Source organism: Anolis carolinensis, chromosome 4 (genome assembly GCF_035594765.1).
Source record: "Anolis carolinensis isolate JA03-04 chromosome 4, rAnoCar3.1.pri, whole genome shotgun sequence".
Classification (NCBI taxonomy): domain Eukaryota; kingdom Metazoa; phylum Chordata; class Lepidosauria; order Squamata; family Dactyloidae; genus Anolis; species Anolis carolinensis.
In genome coordinates this window covers 152,937,323-152,956,694 of record NC_085844.1, presented here as the reverse complement: position 1 = coordinate 152,956,694, position 19,372 = coordinate 152,937,323, and the positions used below count along the sequence as shown (strand labels likewise).

Sequence of the window (19,372 nt, the reverse complement as noted above, 5' to 3'; positions counted from 1 at the left end):
CTTTCTCCCGCCTGGACCATCCACGGATATATAAACCTTCCTTGCCTAGTTTCCAACAGATCTCACAACCTTTGAGGATGCCTGCCATAGATGTGGGCGAAACGCCAGGAGATAATGCTTCTGCAACATGGCCATGCAGCCCAGAAAACTCACAGCAACCCAATAACATAGTCACTTATGGGCAAAATTAATGGGCAAAATTCAAGCATGCTATCCCTTTCATTTCATTGCCTCCTTCACTATCTTTTTGGTCCATTTTAGCAACTAACATTGTAACCTTGGGCCTCCTGGTGTGTTAAACTACACCTCCCATAATCCTCAGCCAGTAGAGCCAATCCTCAGGAATTCTGGGAGTTGAAGTCCAAGCCAAAGGAGAGGCCTATTGAAAAGTCTAGCGACGGAAAGGTTCCTTCCCGCCGCCGGTAGGGGGATACATCAGCGCCTTCGCAGACCTTTCTAGCCCTCCGCGCGGCCGCTCTCCATAGGCCTGACGCTCCGCCGAGGGGTCGCTCGACCAATCAGCGAGCCTCGACGCCGCGTGGGAGGCGGGAGCTTGGGACGTCTCTGCCGCGCCTCTTCTCTCTTCCGTCCTTTCTCTCAGTCCGCGTCGTCGAGCCTTTGCGGTAGCTGCAGCAACGAAGCGGGTGACGAGGAGCACCTTAGGGCCGTCGCCGCCATGGATTACGGGGAAGGTGAGCTCTTGGGCGCCGGGGCCGAAAGAAAGAGAGAGAGACAGAGAGACAGAGAGACAGAGAGGAAGGCGGCCGAGGAGGGGCCCCGGCCCAAAATGGCGGCGTCAGAGGCCTGGCGGGAAAGAAGGCCCGCGCTTGGGCCTGACTTCTGGCCTTCCTTTAGTAAAGCCCCCCCCCCCCCTTTCGCCTTTTACAGGTTGAATCAATCAGGGCCGGCTAACTCCTCCCAACAAAGGATTCCCTCAGGCAGGAATCAGCCAGGCTTTGAAGCTGCAAGGCCATTCAATGCTAATCAAGGTTCCGAAAATCATTAGTATTACAAAATAGTAATAAAAGCCAGACGGAGAAAAAGAAATACGAATAAAGTATTAGAATAAAATATTAGAACAAATACTATTGTGAGGCAAGAATGGCTCATTTGGGGATTTCAATGCAAATGGGGATTGAATGAGGAAGGAATGACATCATCTTCATCCTCCTTTCTCAAGGCATAAGGGAAATAATATAGAATAAATAATACATGGAATAATAGATGGAATAAATAATATATTTTTATAAATAATGTTAATAAACAATAAATATAATATAAACTATTATATTTTTACACACACATATACATAGACATACTAACTTGGGGACCCAGGGTTATTTGAAAAGGGCATTTGTCGGCTGGGTTCAGTGCTCTCTGGAGAAGGGTGAACTAAAACTCCCAGATCCAAGATCACTTATGCCCAAACCCTTCCTGTATGCCCAGCCGGCCATGTTGGGTGTGTGTGCCAAGTTTGGTCCAGATCCGACATCAACTGGGTTCAGTACTCTCTGAATAAGGGTGAACTACAACTCCCGTATGCCAAGATCAATCACCCCCAAACCAAGCCTGTATGTGCAGTTGGCCATCATTAGTATTGAGTCCCCTTGGGTGAGAAATGTTGTAAATAAATAAAATGTTGTGTCAGTGTGCCAAGTTTGGTCCAGTTCAGTTGTTGGCCAGGTTCAGTGCTCTTTGGATACAGGTGGACTACAACTCCCAGATTCCCAGGGCAGCCCTGCCCAGTATTTGTTGGATCTGTGTACCAAGTTGAACTGCATGGCATAAGGGAAATGGACTGGATGGCCATGAAGATTTTGCTATTATTATTATTATTGCAAAGACTGGGTGGCCATCTGTTGGTGATGCTTTGATTGTGCTTTTCCTGCATGGCAGAATGAGATTGGACTGCATGGCTCAGAGGGTTTTCCACTGAAATACTGTTAAGTTGATGTTGGTTAAAATAGTTCTTCATTTTAAATATTGTATTGTTCTCTCTTTCCTTTTTTTGCACTGTGTGAATTACTTGAAACACTCTCCATCCATCTGCCACTGACCCGGACCACGCCTGATATATTTACATTATATATAATACTAGCTGTGCCCGGCCACACGTTGCTGTGGCGAAGTATGGTGGTATGGGAAATAAAGTATTGAGGAATTGGTGGTAGTTAAGGTCAAGGGTAAAGGTTTTCCTCAGTCATTAAGTCCAGTCGTGTCTGACTCTGGAGGTTGGTGCTCATCTCCATTTCTAAGCCGAAGAGCCAGCGTTGTCCGCAGACTCCTCCAAGGTCATGTGGGATGACTACATGGAGCGGCGTTACCTTCCCGCCGGAGCAGTACCTATTGATGCACTCACATTTGCATGTTTTCAAACTTCTGGGTTGGCAGAAGCTGGGGCTAACAGTGGGGCTCTCTCCGCTCCCCCAATTCAAACCTGTGGCCTTTCGGTCCAGAAGTTCAGCAGCTCAGCGCTTTAACACGCTGCGCCATCAGGGGATATTATTTCCTAAAGGTTGTGAATATACAATATTTCTGATTGGTTTTTTTTGTTTGTTGGAGGCAAGTATGAATGCTGCAATTAGGAAAAATGATTAGGATGTAATGGCCTTGCAGAAAAAGTAGTCCAATAGGCAGTAATGTTATATTGTAATTACTGTATTTACGAATTTAAGCACCAAAATATCATGATATATTGAAAGCATTGACTACAAAAATGCGTTGGATAATCCAGAACGTTGGATAAGCGAGTGTTGGATAAGTGAGACTCTACTGTAAATACTACATAGCATTACTGCGCATTGAACTACTTTTTCTGTCAAATTTGTTGTATAATATGATGTTTTGGTGCTTAATTTGTATAATGATTACCTAATTTGATGTTTAATTGGCTTTTCCTGAATCCCTTCTTATTATCCAACATATTCACTTATCCTGCCGGCCTGTTTACGTTGGATAAGTGAGACTCTACTGTATATTGATAATCTTAAATTATCTGCTTAGAACTGGATTATATGAGGCTCCTTCTTCACAGCTGTATAAAATGCACACTGAAGTGGAGTCAAGATAATCCAGTGCAAAGCAGATAATATAAGATTATAAATGGGTTATATAGCTGTGTGGAAGGGCCTTGAGTCTACACTGCCATATAATCCAGTGAAAATTAGATAATCTGTGGAAGAAGTCTAAGTGAGGCCTAAATCGGCCTGTCCCCTAACTGAAAGCTGGCTGTCCCTTGGTTGCTAGGCAACCAAGTGGGCAGAGATTAGCCCTCTAAACTGGCAGCCATTGGATAAAAAAATTATTGCTCTCCCTCTAATTAGGACTTTATTTTTCTTTTCTTTTTGTTGTATCAACCTTGAGGCGTGGATGATTGGTTGTGTTGTCAAATTTTGAGGTTGGGGGGCGTGTACTTTTGTTGTTTTGTGAATTGCCGTGATGCCATCACTCTTTTATATATATAGATAATATATAAACATTTCTTGGGGCTCCACAAGAAACTCAACAGCTGAAAAAGTGTGAGAACCCCTGCTATAGAACAATGCTTTCCAAACATTTCATGTTGGTCACACTTTTTTTTGCCTGCATCATTTATACACAGTAATTCAGTGTTACTGGCAAACTGGAGGTTAAACCAACTCCTGATAAGAGACACATACATAAATTATAATAACAAAAGGGGTGTGGACCCAATATGAAAGCCATTCATTTATAATTTAAAAATATATGCTTTTAAAGATAATAACAGACATTTCCAATTTCTTGACATTTCTCGCTACATTTGGGTGACACACCTGCATGCTGCTGCTGACAAACGTGTTGCAATTCACAGGTTGGAAATTTCTGCTATAGAAACATGGGAGCTGTAGGTTTGAAAGTACATAGCCTACTCTGTGAAAGAAGAGCTGGAGCCTTGCCAGACTACAACTCCCATGATTCCATAGCGTTGAGCCTATGGCAGTTAAAGTGTTGTTAAACTGCATGTGTTCTATAGTGTAGATAGATGCACCCTTGATACTTTCAGTGGAGACTTTCAAGTAGGGAAATAAAGCTGATCAGCTTTAAGAAAAATGTCCAGTTTTATCTAGTGGTAATAACTATTGGTTGACCAAAATGAAAATCAGTATTCTATATTCTGGAAATTTTGTCACAATATTTCATTTGAAGTTTGCTATGTTTACATAACTAGTGATTTTGAAGACAGAATACAAATCTAAATGTGAAATTTATTCATGTTTCATATATGCTTTCTACATATGGCCTGAAGATAATTTTAATACATTTTTAATCATTTTGTGCAGGGGACAAAGTTGTGTACACTGAACCATCAGCAAGCAAAGGTGTTACTATCTCATCCACCCATCTGGTCAATTTTGGAGTATTATGGAATTCCAAGTACCTGTAAAGCAGAGAGCTCCCTACAGTTTCATAGATAAAAGAATAATGTGGATTAAGATCCAAATTTCTGAATTTTGTTTTGTAGTCCAGATATATCCTTAAAATGTCATGTAGTTTGGAAAAATCTGACTTTTGGGAATGAAGTAAATTATCAAATTAATTTTAGTAATGTAACCTTAAAATAATAATTTTGAGAGCTGTTTCCCTTGGCTCCTTTATCTGCTGTGATTGGTAAACTTCTCCGGTCCCTTAACTCAGTCTATTTTACTACTATCTTTTCTTATTTCCTCACTGAAATAAGAAACAGGACTGGAAAACAAAATATGAGTCCTCAAAAGCAATTGGCATGTCTTCACAAGTATGAGTCTAGGACTTTGTATACTTTACCACATCTTAACAGCATCTGTTCAGCAAGTGCAATCATTTCTTTGTTTCCTAGATGGTCACATTTGTTATAAATATTTATTTCTTCCCAAACTGAATTCATTGTAAAATTTGTGTTCACTGTTCAGTGCAAGAATCCTATCAAGGCACTGTTCTTGTATCCTAGAGTTTCTAACTCCGTATCCCCCAGCCTTTTGCCCTTGAGATGTGTTAATGCAACTTAATTTTATAAAGATTTACTCCTTTCAAAAAATAAACACAGGTATGTTCAGAACTTAAAATGAGGTTTGTTCTATTCTATTGTTGGAAAAATCTTGCAAACGATTCCTACAGAGTCTGAATTCCTTTAATACTAGCATATTCCTAGTTGAGTTAGAGGAGAATCAACTCTTGAGAAGAATATGCTGCTACTGAATACAAGTGTAAAGATGAATACGCAGAATATAGGTGTTTCATGCTCTCTTATATGAAACATAATACAGTATTTCATTTGACTACATCTTGATCCATAAGTTTGTTTGCATTATAAATCTCTCAATGTTAAAACATTATAATGTTCGGCACCAATAGCAATGATAAATCTCAGCATGAGTAGATTGAGGACAATTTAAATTCTCTATATGAAAAATCTCTTTATGACATGAAATATGTATTAAAAGTTATATTACTTCTGCCCAGCAGGTGGCAACCAAAAACACAGCTTCAGTACTGTAAATCTTGTGTTTTGACCTCTGCATGTTGTACAGCTAGCCTTGGGGTGTCATTCTTGTGATCAAATGAAGTAGTGATAGCTGAAGATTAACTTCAGCAATTTAATTCCACAAGCTCAATAATGCCACTGTTAATTGTATATATGATTCTGTGATCTAAACCTCAGGGAGTGTTTTCTCAGGTTTTTTTTTTAAACAGTTTTCCCCCTAATCCCAGAGAATGTGGAGGACTGACTGTATAATCATTAAGTCATTGCACAGAGAGATATTGAGGGGTTAAGTTTCATTTTAAATAAACTTGTATTTTTCCTTCCTTAGAAATGGACCGTGACTATGGACATGGTGCCTATGGTGGCCCAAGACCTATGGACTCTTATATGAATCAGTCATATGGAATGGAAAGCCATGGAGGTGGCGGTGGTGGAGGAGGAGGAGGTAACAGGTAAAATACTGAATCAATTGTTTTGTCTATCGAACATAGCATAATTGCAGTCTGTAGCAAATGTGGGAAGCCTGTGGATTCCCAGTTGTTGCTGCTGCACTACACCTCCTATTGGCTATAATAAGGTCTGTGGTGTCAGGCTGACAGAAGTGAAGTCCAGCAACCTCTGGAAGGTCACATGTTCCCCATCCTATTATATAGTTTTATCCAGTTTAAGTGTTTCTTGAATATACTACAGTAACTGTACAGTGTAAGTGATGAAAATACTGCACAGCATATTTTTTTTCAAAAAACGTGTTTAGTTTATTTTGACAGTGTATGTGTTCATTGCAGAACTGCTTTCAAATTTGTTATCCTATTTGTATTTATCTGTATCTAACATTAGTAGCCTTATAGAATCTATAGCAGAAAGAGGAGCCATCTGAAAGTGAATCAAATGTATTTGTCTAATTTCAACTTTCTATATGAAAGGAGCACTTTTATCTACTTTAATGCTAATATATTTTGCAAGGATATTCTCTAATAGGCAACGTCTCATGTCCAGATTATTTTATTGGCAGGTACTAATTACACTAAAATGGGCCTTTAGGGTTATTCTGCAAATTTTCTAGCACTGTTTTTGAAAAGCTTTTGGATTTGCACTGTGTCTTAAGTTCATGTATACTAACTTAAGATTGTAAATATTTGTAAAAAAATTGGCTTTCTTCTAAGACTTGCAGATTTTTAAAAAATTAGCTGAACTATTAAACCTAGCTGAGTTTTGAATGTCATTGAAAGACTATAGGTAGACAAACTTGAATCCATATGTTATTGTGATAGTGATGATTAAGACACCAGGAAACAGTGCTTTTCAAAATGGTTTATATATTTACTACTTGTACATAGTTAAATTACCTGAGAAGCAATAATAAACAGTACCTACCATCTAGTAATCTGCATATGATCAGAGCATTCTCAACAGTTAATACATGAAATTGTTTTTATGGTTGTTATGGACGGAGTGATCTTTAGATGATGTTTCAATATTCAAGTCTTGTGTGACTGAAGTTATTTGAAAGAAGAATTATACATGAGGGCCATATAGTTCTTACCAGTTTGTGCTTTTTAATTAAAATATTTTTATTTCTCATTATTTAGCTGTATTTTAAAACTATATTCCCCTTTCCTGTACAGTTCTACATGACATTGATGTTTCCCTTAACTCTGCTATTTTGTATTCAATTAATAATTGAAACATCGCCTGTGGCTTTTGGGGAATGGGTATTTACATGCTGTGCATAGCCTTTCCCCACTTTTATTGCACACAGATACTGAAGACTTACTTTGTCTCTTCAGTTCTGTATAGAAGTGCTTACTTTATACCACAGGTGGGGAATGTGTGGCCTACCATATGTCATTGAGTTGAAATTTCCAACAGTTCTAGCTAGCATAGCCAGTGTTGAAGGATAAAGTGAATTGCAATCTGGAGGAGCATATGTTGCCTATAGAATATAAGAGATGTTGGAAATTATATTTAGAAAGTGGCATAATACAAAAAGCAAATAAATGATCTGAATTTTTCAAGGTATAAAAGAAAAAAATGAATTATAGTAATCGCTTCTCATTATTGATATTGTCACAAAATTCCCAGTGAAGGGCCAAACCCCTAAAGTGCTGTTGAACTGTTATAGGCATTACTTTAAAGACAGAACTGTTACATTAACAGTTAAAAGGCTGTGCAGGTGCCTGCATTGGTAAGACTAGGTCTGGGCACAAACAATGAGGTTTAAATATTGCTGAAAAACAAAATTATTGAAGTTCAGGTATTTTGAACTTGAACATTATTTTTACGGAAAAGTGGCTCAGATAGCTTTCTGTCTGGTCACAGTTTGGAATTGCCCAGCCCTAATCAAGGCAAACCCTAACACAGTAAGATATGCATTGATTTTTAGTTGATAAATGTCAACTGATTACTTGTCTTTTGAAATGTTTAACTTTAGTAAGCTTACTGTTTTTTTCCTCACTGCAACTTTTCCAGGTTTGGACCTTATGAGTCTTACGACTCCGGGTCTTCTCTGGGTGGGCGAGATCTGTACAGATCTGGCTATGGTTATAATGAGCCCGAACAAAGCCGCTTCGGAGGTAGTTATGGTGGTCGATTTGACAGCAACTACCGGAATAGCCTTGACTCTTTCGGAGGTAGAAACCAGGGCGGGTCTAGCTGGGAAGCACCTTACTCACGCTCAAAATTGAGGCCTGGGTTTATGGAGGACAGAGGAAGAGAGACTTACTCTTCCTACAGCAGTTTTTCTTCACCCCATATGAAGCCTGCACCTGTAGGCTCTCGGGGGAGAGGAACGCCTGCTTACCCTGACAGTGGATTTGGAAGCAGAAACTATGATGCTTTTGGAGGACCATCAACAGGCAGAGGCCGTGGCCGAGGAGTAAGTACAGAATCTTCTCAGATTCTTTTCACTAGTCACTCTTTTAAACCCTTTAAAGACCATAGCATTTAAAACAAACGACACTGTATGTTGCAGTGCACTTTTGGCCAAACTGTTAGGGTTGATGACCTTCCAATCTGGTTTGGTGTTTACCCAGAACACAGTACTCTGTCTCTCCATTTACATGTAAAAGCATGAAGAGATTAGTTGCTAAGGCTTTATTGAATCTCTCCTTGTTTGAAATGTGACTATTAAGGCAATGGGTTTGGTCTAAAAGGGGTTAAAAGGAATTGCATTTTTCCTTGTTAACACTAGCATCTTGGCTAGTGGGAGAAGTCTTGAAACATTGTAAAGGTTAATTAGAACCTTTCTCAGTATGAGTAGCTTAAAGGTGCAATGTATGTATATGTATAGTTTTTAATTTCAGAGGGCGAATGTAATACAGTGGATTTTGTCCATGTAGGTAGGAGTTTGGTTCTTTGCACTCATATTTAGCTTAATGTAAAATCAATAGACTTGAATGGAAGGGTGGGTCTAATAAAGGTAGGTGATGAGAAATGAGTTGATTTAAAACCATAGTTAAAGGGATGCCATCAACTTAAAAACCAATCATGCAGAATGAAAACTAACTTAATGCACCTTTATTGTGATGTCTAACAGTTGTGTGATAATTCCAGATTACAATTTGCATGCTGAATGTAAGGGTTCAGTACAAATTCAAAAGTGCAGCTGAAAGATTGTGAATAAAGTAAAGCTCGGATATTAGCATAAAACAAAACCCAGGCAATTAAAACTTTCTGCATTACTGTTAGAATACTCCTTTTCTAAGGTGATGATGTCCCATTAACTTGCTTTTATAATATTATATCTTATTTCCATATGCATAGTTAATCCATTAAACCTACATATGGTATCTTAATGTGTTTCTGGTAGTTGACTTTTAAAAATAAGTAGCTGAGTTATAATTTGAATATAGAAGGCAAGATAATTTTTGTAGGTAATCTTTGTGTATAATATATTCAGAAATGGTTTTTCTCATGTAACATTCTGAAGGGTATAATTGGCATGACTAGGTTTAATCCATCATAAAGAGAGCTGGGGTGAGGAGAAAGCAAGAAACTTGGATGTGATTTCATAATAACATCTGCAGATTTGTGTAGCTCTTCCAGTGATAGATTTTCTAAAAGTTGACTTACGAGATTGAATGAGTTAAAATTGTAGTGAATTGATTGTTATAGCAAATTTTTAAACTTTAAACATTTTGAGGAATTAACATGCTTACTGTATTTAAAATGCATTGCACCTTTAATAGATTCTGGAAATATTTGCTCATGCAAATGTAAATTGCCTAGAAAGTGTCATTTGATTTATGCATATGATAATTTGATTTATTGCTAGATTGTTCTTTACTATGGTCCAGTATGTGGGCAAATTGAAATGTAGAATTTGTGCATGGATTTTGTTAGCATATTTATATTTTCTTGATTTCTTAATATATTCTGGCCTCTTCCAGCTAAGTGTTAGTGAAACCAGGGACATATTTTACAGTTCTACTGTTTTCATTGTGGTTACTTATTTATATTAAAGCTTTATTGGCAGTATATTTATTTCTGCTTATATGATTTCACTCATCCAGTCAGATGAGCCAGTGACTGTTACTTACATATATAAGTAGGTCAGTTAAGTCTACTAATAGAAAAGCAGGCCTACATTTCAGCACTCTGTATTTTTCTGCTTCCTTCTCTTCAGTTTACTTCAATATTTAGTGTCACAAAATCTATTACAGAAACTATTTTATACATCTTATATCATTTTGCAGATGTCTGGGATGAGAGAAAGAGAACAGACTTTTAACAACAGTGACTAGCATGAGTTGGTGCTTTTTGCAAAATACATATCTCCTGCTTAGGAAGAATTTAATACAATAGGGCTTTAATTTATTATGTTCACCATCATATCCATTCTGTTTTAGAAAAGAATTTATTGGTAATGTTTTGAGGTGTGCAACCCATTACCTCAAAATTGGAGAAATACATAGCTTTTTATCTGAAAACACTCAAAAGTGTCAGCTGTTGGATAAAGATGCAACTTTTCTGGAAATATTGCATTTTTACCCAAGAAGTCACATGGGAGAAACACATGCAGGGAATGGTTATAAATATTTACAAATCCAACATGTTCATGAAATTTACACAGTAATTTTAACAGTTCTAGGCTTCCAGTTAGAGGAAAAGATTTTATCGGGGAAGCTTAGATAAAATAATTCTGTGTGTAGACTCAGAAATAGAATCCTCCTGAATAGTGAAATTTATTTCCAGGTTAACTTATTCTTGCAGCCTGAAAAGTATACACATATTACAGTGCATTACATGTATTTCTACTTAGAAATAAGTGCTACTGATTTCAATACCTGATTACTTCCACATGCTGCTTTGAAGTCTTACTCAAATGTAGCTGGGAATAAGTACTAGCGAAGTCAGTAGTGTTGTACTCTTAATTTTGTACAAGCAAAATTGTGAATATGTGTGAGAGAACATAAAATGCTGCATCTTGGGTTATATAATCACATGTTGTAATTTTTGAGAAGAAAAAAGTGAATTGTGAAAATAAATTTTTAGAAAAGTACATTGTTTAGACAGAAACATTCTCCTATAGTCACAGTATGATTATTATTACAATTATATGTGAATTTTATAGCATAAATATAATTTTTTTTCTTATTACTGCCAGTTTTGAATAAATAAAACATTATCTTATAAAACATTTTACAAATCCCTATGGAGAGATTTTCTCCACATCCCATTGTTTCCTTAGAACTCCTATTTTTGCCTGAGCTGTCACATAACTTCATTTAGCCTTGTAGATGTGTATATACTTTTTCTTAAAAGTATTATCTGGAGACTCTGAAGAGAGGGAATACAACTAAAATTTGAATAAGACTTGTGAACTGGACTAATGACTTTGCATAAGCAGAAATCCATTTGATACAAAAATGTATGGTCAAGTAATTGTAAAACTAATAAGCTTGCAATTTTGATGTGTGTTAATTGACTAGTCTTGTCTTGTTTTCTTGAGTTAAAATATTTTAAAATATATTGATGTAAGAGTTAGGCTGCTTTTAGTCAGCCACATCATTTCCTAATACTTGCTCTTCACCCATTTACAGTACATGGGAGACTTTGGAGGCATGCATAGACCTGGAATTGTGGTAGACTATCATAACAAACCCAGTTCTGCAGCTGTAGCTGCACGAGGAATAAAGAGAAAAATGATACAGCAGCCGTATAACAAACCAGGTGGGACATTTATCAAGAAACCCAAACTGACAAAACCTAATGTGAAGATGAACCAAAACAAACCTAGTAAGTAATTGAATGAAAGATGCGAATTATAGCGCTAATTAACATTTTCTGAGGGGCATATTTATGATGCTTTGCCATTCTTCATTTTTTAGCCTCAAATCCCCATTGAAGCCATATATACATAGAAATTGATTACAATTGATTACATACTTTATTCTGATACAGGAGAGTCACTTTTTTCACTTTGTGCCTATATACTATGCCTCTGTTTTTTTAATGTAGAAATTTGATCCTCGTGTATATATACATGTATTCTGAAACATTTTCTGGCTTTTTTATTGTGAAGACTGCTTGCTAGATGAGATGCTGTAGGGCTGTTACTAAGAACAACTTTTTGAACAACTCACATCTAAATGTTTGAATGTTTATGGAAATTGATAGCCAGATCCCCCTATACTGAAACCACTTGTCACTTAGCTCACTCTAAATGTGGACTTTATTTAAAAACCACAACTAAAGTCCCTTAATATTTTTTTCTGTATTCATCTCATTGTTGAGAAACCATTTGGGGACATGCAGTATTAATGATTATCATTTGTAAAGTGTGCTCGCACATGTGCCTACATGCATATTGTTCTATGTACGTTTTACATGTCAATATGTTTTTCGAATGGTCTCTGCATTGCGTTTTGAATAACATGGATTGTGTAAAGGTTCTAATGATTTATTTCCTCTTCTATGAGATCTTTGTACTAGTGAGAGCCCCATTATGGTAATGCATAGGTTTTGTGTGGGGATGAGAGAGAAAATGGTTGCAGTATTTTGCATCATGCTTCCCTCATGTATTCCTTGAGGACTGAAGCTGGGCAACTCAGTACCAGTGCTGATGGATTGGTTTTGCTCTTGGAGGGACAACTCAAAAGACTACATTTTATTCCTTCTTCAGTGAATGTTTTTCCCATGGGGAAGGAAAAGTTAATCAGAAGAACTCATCATATAAGGTGATGATGTGAGGACTAAAATGCTATATTTAACAAATCTTAGATATTAATCAATAACATGTTCAGATCCTTATGTCTCTCTCCTATTTTTGGCTTTGAGTACAAATGTTCCCTCTTTCTTGAATCTAAAATGACTCCTGCTTATGCCTCATAGGTGTCTTTTTTAACCAATAACAAATCCACAATAAAATGTTACCCTTAAATGTTTACTTCATTTCATTAACCACCAAATTATTATCAGAACTTATTCTGAATATCCCAACGCTTAAAACTAGATCTTCTACTAGGATATATGAGTTTACTTTCGTGATTTAATGAACAAGCTAATAGACATTTATTGTTAAGTTCTCTCTGCATTGGATTGTTTGTATGCTATTTAATACTGGTCTGAGAATAACTAAAGAAAATTGATCTGGTCAGGTACAGCAATGTAATTTTGAATGTAATAATAACATGGTTTTGAACTGAAATTAACACATACAAGAAATGAATGGAAAACCAGTTACACAGTATGATGATATAATCCCACATATTTTCGTCCACTTTCAAGTTTTGTTAAGACAGATAACATGTATTTTCATTGCAATTCTGATATAACCTGATACTTTTATTTCCTTAATGCATTTTTTCAGTTTTCTGTAAAAAAACCCTATTTTCTGTTTGCCAAGGATTCCCTCACACTCCAAAAATAGCTAGTGAGATAAAACAATTCATTGCAGTTTGATTCTGTTTAAATGTCTTCCTTCTTTCATGCAAATAGAACCCGGGGCTTCAAGCAACAAAATAATTCCAGAGGTAAATATCTCCGGTTTTGCAAAATATTACACATCACAGCAAGCATTTGAGTGCCTGCCAGTAACAATCACTTATGTTAGTCAGAAAGGTACGGATCAGGAGTGATATTTGTAAGTACAGTTGGTTTTCACAGTCTTTTTCTCTGAAGGAATTAGGACAGCTACATATGCTGTTTCATAAGAAAGTGCTGTTGGTAATAAGAAGGAGAATTTTTGTGTTATGTATGGTTAGAATATTTCTTTAAACAGAATATTATAGTTTCCATTGCATTTGACCTTTAATTAGGAAATGAAAACATATGACCCAGTTACAGATGAAGACTTCAAAAAAGATACCTATGATAACATTTTTCAGGCCTTTGAAGGTAAGCTGTTGGTTTTACTAGGTAAAATTCAAGATACAGTCCCTCTAGCTTCACCTGGTGAAATTTATTTGGAAAAATTGCACTTGACTGTATTCTTTCTCTTTGTGTCAAATTTATTAGTTTATTTGCTTGGATTAATATTTTCTTTTTCTACATTTGGATCATGTGTACTTTTTCAAATTTTTGTTTCTTTTAGCATTACTGCCGTTATTTAAGTGAATGTACTAAACTTGCCTACTCTTTGTAATACGAGGGCTATCCAGAAAGTAGGCTATGTTTTGGATTTTAAGTATAGGATAAATCATTTACCATATGTAGCTGAAAGACACATCCCAAAACTACAATCTCATGTAATCCCCATTTAAATTTAGCCACGTTTCTTATAGATAAATGTGTTTGAAAAGTACTGCACCAGTAAATTTGCCGCCTCTCTCCTCCGTTTCCAACAATGGGGGCGTGGCTGGCAGCGCAGCGTTTTAGCTACGCTGCAGGAAGGGAGAAGCGGGGAATTTACTGTTGCAGTACTTTTCAAACTCAATTATAAGAAATGTGGCTAAATTTAAATGGGGATTACATGAGATTGTAGTTTTGGGATGTGTCTTTCAGCTGTATATGGTAAATGATTTATCCTATACTTTGTCCTTTTTAAAATCCAAAACGTAGCCTACTTTCTGGATAGCCCTCGTAGTTTAATGTCTTGTTAGGTATTTGTTTTTAAAGTAGATACCAGCTGTTCCTTATACGTTGGGTATGTTTATACATGCTACTTATTAAAACAAGTAAACCTGCTTGTAGGAGACAGATTTTCCTAAAACGTATCATCAAGTTCACAAGCAAGAAAGCTCAACTCCGAAGATAAAATAAACATCTTACCCTTGGTGTGCTGTGCTATTGTATGTAAGATAAGAGGAATGTTGGGGGCTTGCTACAAATTGTATGGTATTTCTTGACTTGATGAACTGTGGGCATATCTCATACTGTGTTTAGGTTTTCCATTAATCTACTGTGTGTTGTTTTATTTATGCTGTTCTAACTACAAGATCAACTAGAATTTTGAGGGGAACCGTCTCCCTGAATTCTCTCATTCTTAAATGACATGGCACTTGTCTGATAAGTGAAGTATTCAGTTTGTGAATGTATTAGTTTATAGGACCTCAGTATGCAAATTATTTTGCTTTCAAATGAATAAGGCATCCTGTTCAAAAGTTAGAATCTCAAGATTATATTTTACCTTGAGCTTCCATTCCCCTGGATTTGAGTAGTCTGTGGAGGTAAGGTGTCAGCTTGCAGGTGATTTGCTTGGTACTCTTCCTGGTGGAAGGGACTGGAGTAGAGGTGGGGAACCCTTCTTTGAAAGGCAAGATTTTCAAATGAGAAATCTCTTGGCAAACTTACCCAGACCAGAAGCTGGGGCCAAAGCTTGCACTGGATTTTCTTCCTTTTGTGAATTTTTGTCTTATGCCCCCCCCCCCCCCAAGAAGTAGGCTTAAGGCTAGTGATTCCTAATTGCTTCATTCTGATTGCATACAAAAAGTGATAGAGACTGTTGCTCTGATCCAAATGCACTACAGGCTACATTTGACCTGTAGGCTGGTGGTTCTCCACCCTGGGTCTAGGGCACTACTTAAACTATGGCTTCCAATCCCAAATAGAATCCACTTAGCTAAATGTTGGGATCATGAAAAATTTGGCAACTGTAAAATGCTTCTGAGCACCACCTATTTACACAAATCTGTTTACAACAACATGCAGTGTTTAGCATGGACTCAGCACAAAATGTTTCAGTTGAACTTTACAAAAAGAAAATTCAGCCAGCAAATGCTGAATTATTTTCATTAGATGTTTGATTTTATACATATTTTATATACTTGTATACCTGGGGGTCATGTAAAAATTTCTCAGAAAGGCATTGTGAGTGGAAGAAGTTTAAGAAGCCTGGTCCAGAGTATGCAGTGTTGTGAGAGGATGGGGTATTCATACTTTAAGCTAGGCTAAAGTTTGGTGATCTACTTTCTTCTACTACACTTCAGCCAAAGTCTAGCACAAAAGAAATTACAGTGTATACTAACATATAAATTGATCTTATTTATAAGGTGAAGGCTGCTTTTGGGGCCAACATTAGTTGGGAGTTATTCTGCAGAGAGTGGAAAGCACCAGTGCTTTCTCAGCTGCACCTGGCTGCTGCAAGACATTCAACAAGATATTCAAAAAGATGGGAAGCACCATGGTGGAGATAGTAGAAAGAGATGCTGCTTCTTTTGAGTTCTCCTTGGATAGACAAAACTCTTTTCTTTTATCACTGTACTCAGAAGAGGCAATGGTTATGTTTTTTATAGGAGTTTAGGTACAGTACTCACATTGATGTATGGATAAATTGATGCAGATTGTTTGGGTTGATTCTAGACTTAATATGAGTTAATAGGGTAGTTTGGAAGAATTAAAGGCAGAGAACCCTTTATCACTCTGTGACAGGAAAGAGGGGCATTTTAGAACAACTGAAAGCCAGATTTTTTTTATCTAGTGCAAAGTGATCGGCTAAATCCAGAATCTGCTGTAGCCAATTCCAGCGTACTTTATTAATAGCTAAACTACCACCACCCCTTCCATAAATCCCCTATTATAAAAGTTTACAAGTCCAAAATCATTCCCATATTATCCTATGGAGCAGAACTGTGGGGTCAAGTGAAGATACCCCTTTTGGAGCAGGCACAGGGCTGCTTCTTAAGGAGAATACTTGGAACAGATAAAAAGATCCTAGTTCAAGTTGTGGGAGCAGAACTTGGGCCCCGTTCTATCCAGTGCTAGGTTTTGATAAAAGTTTAATTACAGGCTAAGGATTCTTAAAGTGGACCCATGGAGACTCCCTAAACCAGTGGTTCTCAAATGGTGGGTTCCCTGATGTTTTGGCCTTCAACTCCCAGAAATCCCAACAGCTGGTAAACTGGCTGGGATTTCTGGGAGTCGTAGGAAGAAACATCTGGGGACCCACAGGTTAAGAACCACTGCCCTAAACTCTGCCTTAGAAGAACAGTTAGGTCTACAGTGAGTTAACCTCTGGGTGTTTCAGCTTTACCAACTAACACTGTTCACCCTCCCATTTACTTTCCCCAAGCTATTTGGCTCAGGAAACTTTCAAACAAAGAGTTCTGGATATCAGTAAACAAGCAGATAGAGCTTTGCTGGCCTGATTCAAATATCCAAACTGGTTAACCAAAAACAAAACAACGTTTGGCACAAAGAAGTATTTATTTATTTATTTAACCTCACAAAGGGACAAAGGATAGCTTTTACCAGAACTAGATTTGAGCAACTTAATTCTATGGTAAGAACAGAACAATTTCAAAAAAATACCACGAAAAGAACATGCACCTATGGTTCACCAACCATAGAGAACATGGCACATATTTTGTTTGATTGTTGTATATATGCCAAGGCGAGTTCTTAACATTTGCAACTGCTTTTGGTCAGAACAACCAATTGGGATCCAATTGTCAAACTTCCTTTTTTTCTGGGGAGATTCTACACTTAGTCCACTACATAGCTAAATTTAGTAATAAAAGCTACCCACCTGACAGATCTCTTTATTTCACAAAATGGGATCCCTTGTTCCCTCTGAGTTCCCATGGGTGAGAAAGGCAGGATAGAACTGACGTAAATAATAAATTGTCATGGTGACTCTTTTACAGTGGTCACTTTACCCCCCCCCCCCCCCCCCCCGGGGCCTCAGCTTGCAATTTAATCCCATTTTACCAAATGTATTTAATCAAGTTTTATTGTGTTTTAATTTATTTAATTAACTTTACCGGAGTTTTAGCATAGTAATTATTGCCTATTTGTCTGTATTTTTGTTTTTGTCTTTTATTGTTGATATGGTCATTGGACTGATCAATAAACAGATCTATCCATCTATCTTGCGCCCTTCTTTGGGGTAGGGAATTTGCACTTCACTTTTGCTTATTATCTCTCATAATCTTCAAATGTAAATATTGACCATTCTAATTACTATTTCTACATGGGATGCTATTTATCCATCAAAACTTTATAGATCACTTATACCTCTTTTTAATAAGACATCGTTATTTCAAAGCTACATGTAAAGAGAAAACAGTTGTTTGGATGCTTAAAAATCATGTCCAAATTAAATTTTAGTCTCCCTTCTCTTATTTAGCATATGTATTGAAATCCTGCCTCCCACAAATGAAGGGAATCCACTACACCAATATACTATCACATGTTTGGAAGGAATAATGTATTTTTATATATTTTGATGCACATTGAAAACCAGCCTGATTGGAAATTATAGAGTGAGAAGCATTTTTTACTTTTGGTAAAAATCTATCATTTATGTTAGAATTTTCAAGGTTGCATGTTTCTAATAATTAGAGCATTTTTATGAGCTGTCTTCACAATAAAAAGCAGTAAGTATCTAGCATAAATATAAGTAATCTTATTGATAATAAGCCTCAACTGTAGATCTACAACTGTTGTTGCCACTCTTTTTTTGGTTCACTTATTTACCGCCTTTAGTATCTAGGCACAATGAGTTTCGTTTGGCTTCAATTTTAGATTTAACTTCAGTGAGAATGACTATTGTCACAAATCTATGCTGAAATGTTCAAATGTCCCCATTTGCTTTTAATTGACTAAACTACACCCCGTGAAAAGCCATCATCTTACATGGTTCTTATGAGATCATAAATATTGATTGAAAGGAAGTAATAGGGTAAGTTGAACTTCACATTTCCCCCTTGTTGTAGTCTAGAACTCAAGGGTTTATTCAGCTGTTCACTGCTTTTAGGTGTCAAGCCAGAAGTCAAAAATGAAGAAGAAGAAAAGCGCCGCATTGAGGCAAGAAGGGAGAAGCAAAGGCGCAGGAGGGAGAAAAACAGTGAAAAGTATGGTGATGGTTACAGGTTTGTGGTGGAAATGTCATGAGTCCCCTCGGGGAGATAGGGCGGCCTATAAATAAAGTATTATTATTATTAAGTTGTCCCAGCCATCCTTTATATTGGATTGTTGTGTGTTTTCTGGGCAGAATGGCCATGTTCCAGAAGTCTTCTGTCCTGACATTTCACCCACATCTATGGCAGGCATCCTCAGAGGTTGTGAGGTATGAGGATGCCTGCCATGGATGTGGGTGAAACGTCAGGAGAGAATACTTCTGGAACATGGCAGTTCTGCCTGGAAAACACAACCCTGTGATTCTGGCCCTGAAAGCCTTCGACAACACATCCTTTATATTGTCATGCACAATAGCTGTAGCATCTCTCTTAAACTGCATTTGCTTTGTCTGTCCCACCTGCCTCTTTCGTTGTGTCTTTGGTCTGAATCCCAGTGCAGTGTAGTTATTGTACTATGTTTTCAAAAATATATAGTAAAGTCCCTACTCTATATGAAAATCATGATTAGCATTCAGAAATTCTCAAGTAAGTCTATTCCAAGAACAGAATTACCACTGTACCATGTTGAAGAATCTCCCAGATAACTACCATTTAGATACCAAAGTAAAGAAAATAGTATGCTTAGTTTTTCTCATAGTGTAAGTGTTAACAT

At 37.1% G+C, this 19,372-nt stretch overlaps 1 protein-coding gene across 6 annotated transcripts in view; it reads left to right on the top strand.

The window, feature by feature from the left end:
• The first annotated feature begins 465 nt into the window (after positions 1-465).
• Positions 466-19,372, top strand: part of znf326 (zinc finger protein 326) — a 35,036-nt gene continuing 16,129 nt past the window's right edge. Inside the window, exons 1-7 of one of the 6 annotated variants that reach the window (XM_008109275.3) lie at positions 466-692; positions 5,811-5,934; positions 7,952-8,357; positions 11,524-11,719; positions 13,421-13,455; positions 13,741-13,819; positions 18,618-18,732. In XM_008109275.3, coding sequence (XP_008107482.2) covers positions 677-692; positions 5,811-5,934; positions 7,952-8,357; positions 11,524-11,719; positions 13,421-13,455; positions 13,741-13,819; positions 18,618-18,732 — 971 coding nt within the window. In that variant the 5' untranslated portion in view covers positions 466-676. The remainder of the gene's footprint in view (positions 693-5,810; positions 5,935-7,951; positions 8,358-11,523; positions 11,720-13,420; positions 13,456-13,740; positions 13,820-18,617; positions 18,733-19,372) is intronic. The other 5 variants (XM_008109276.3, XM_062978044.1, XM_008109277.3 and 2 more) reach the window with 5 other exon arrangements.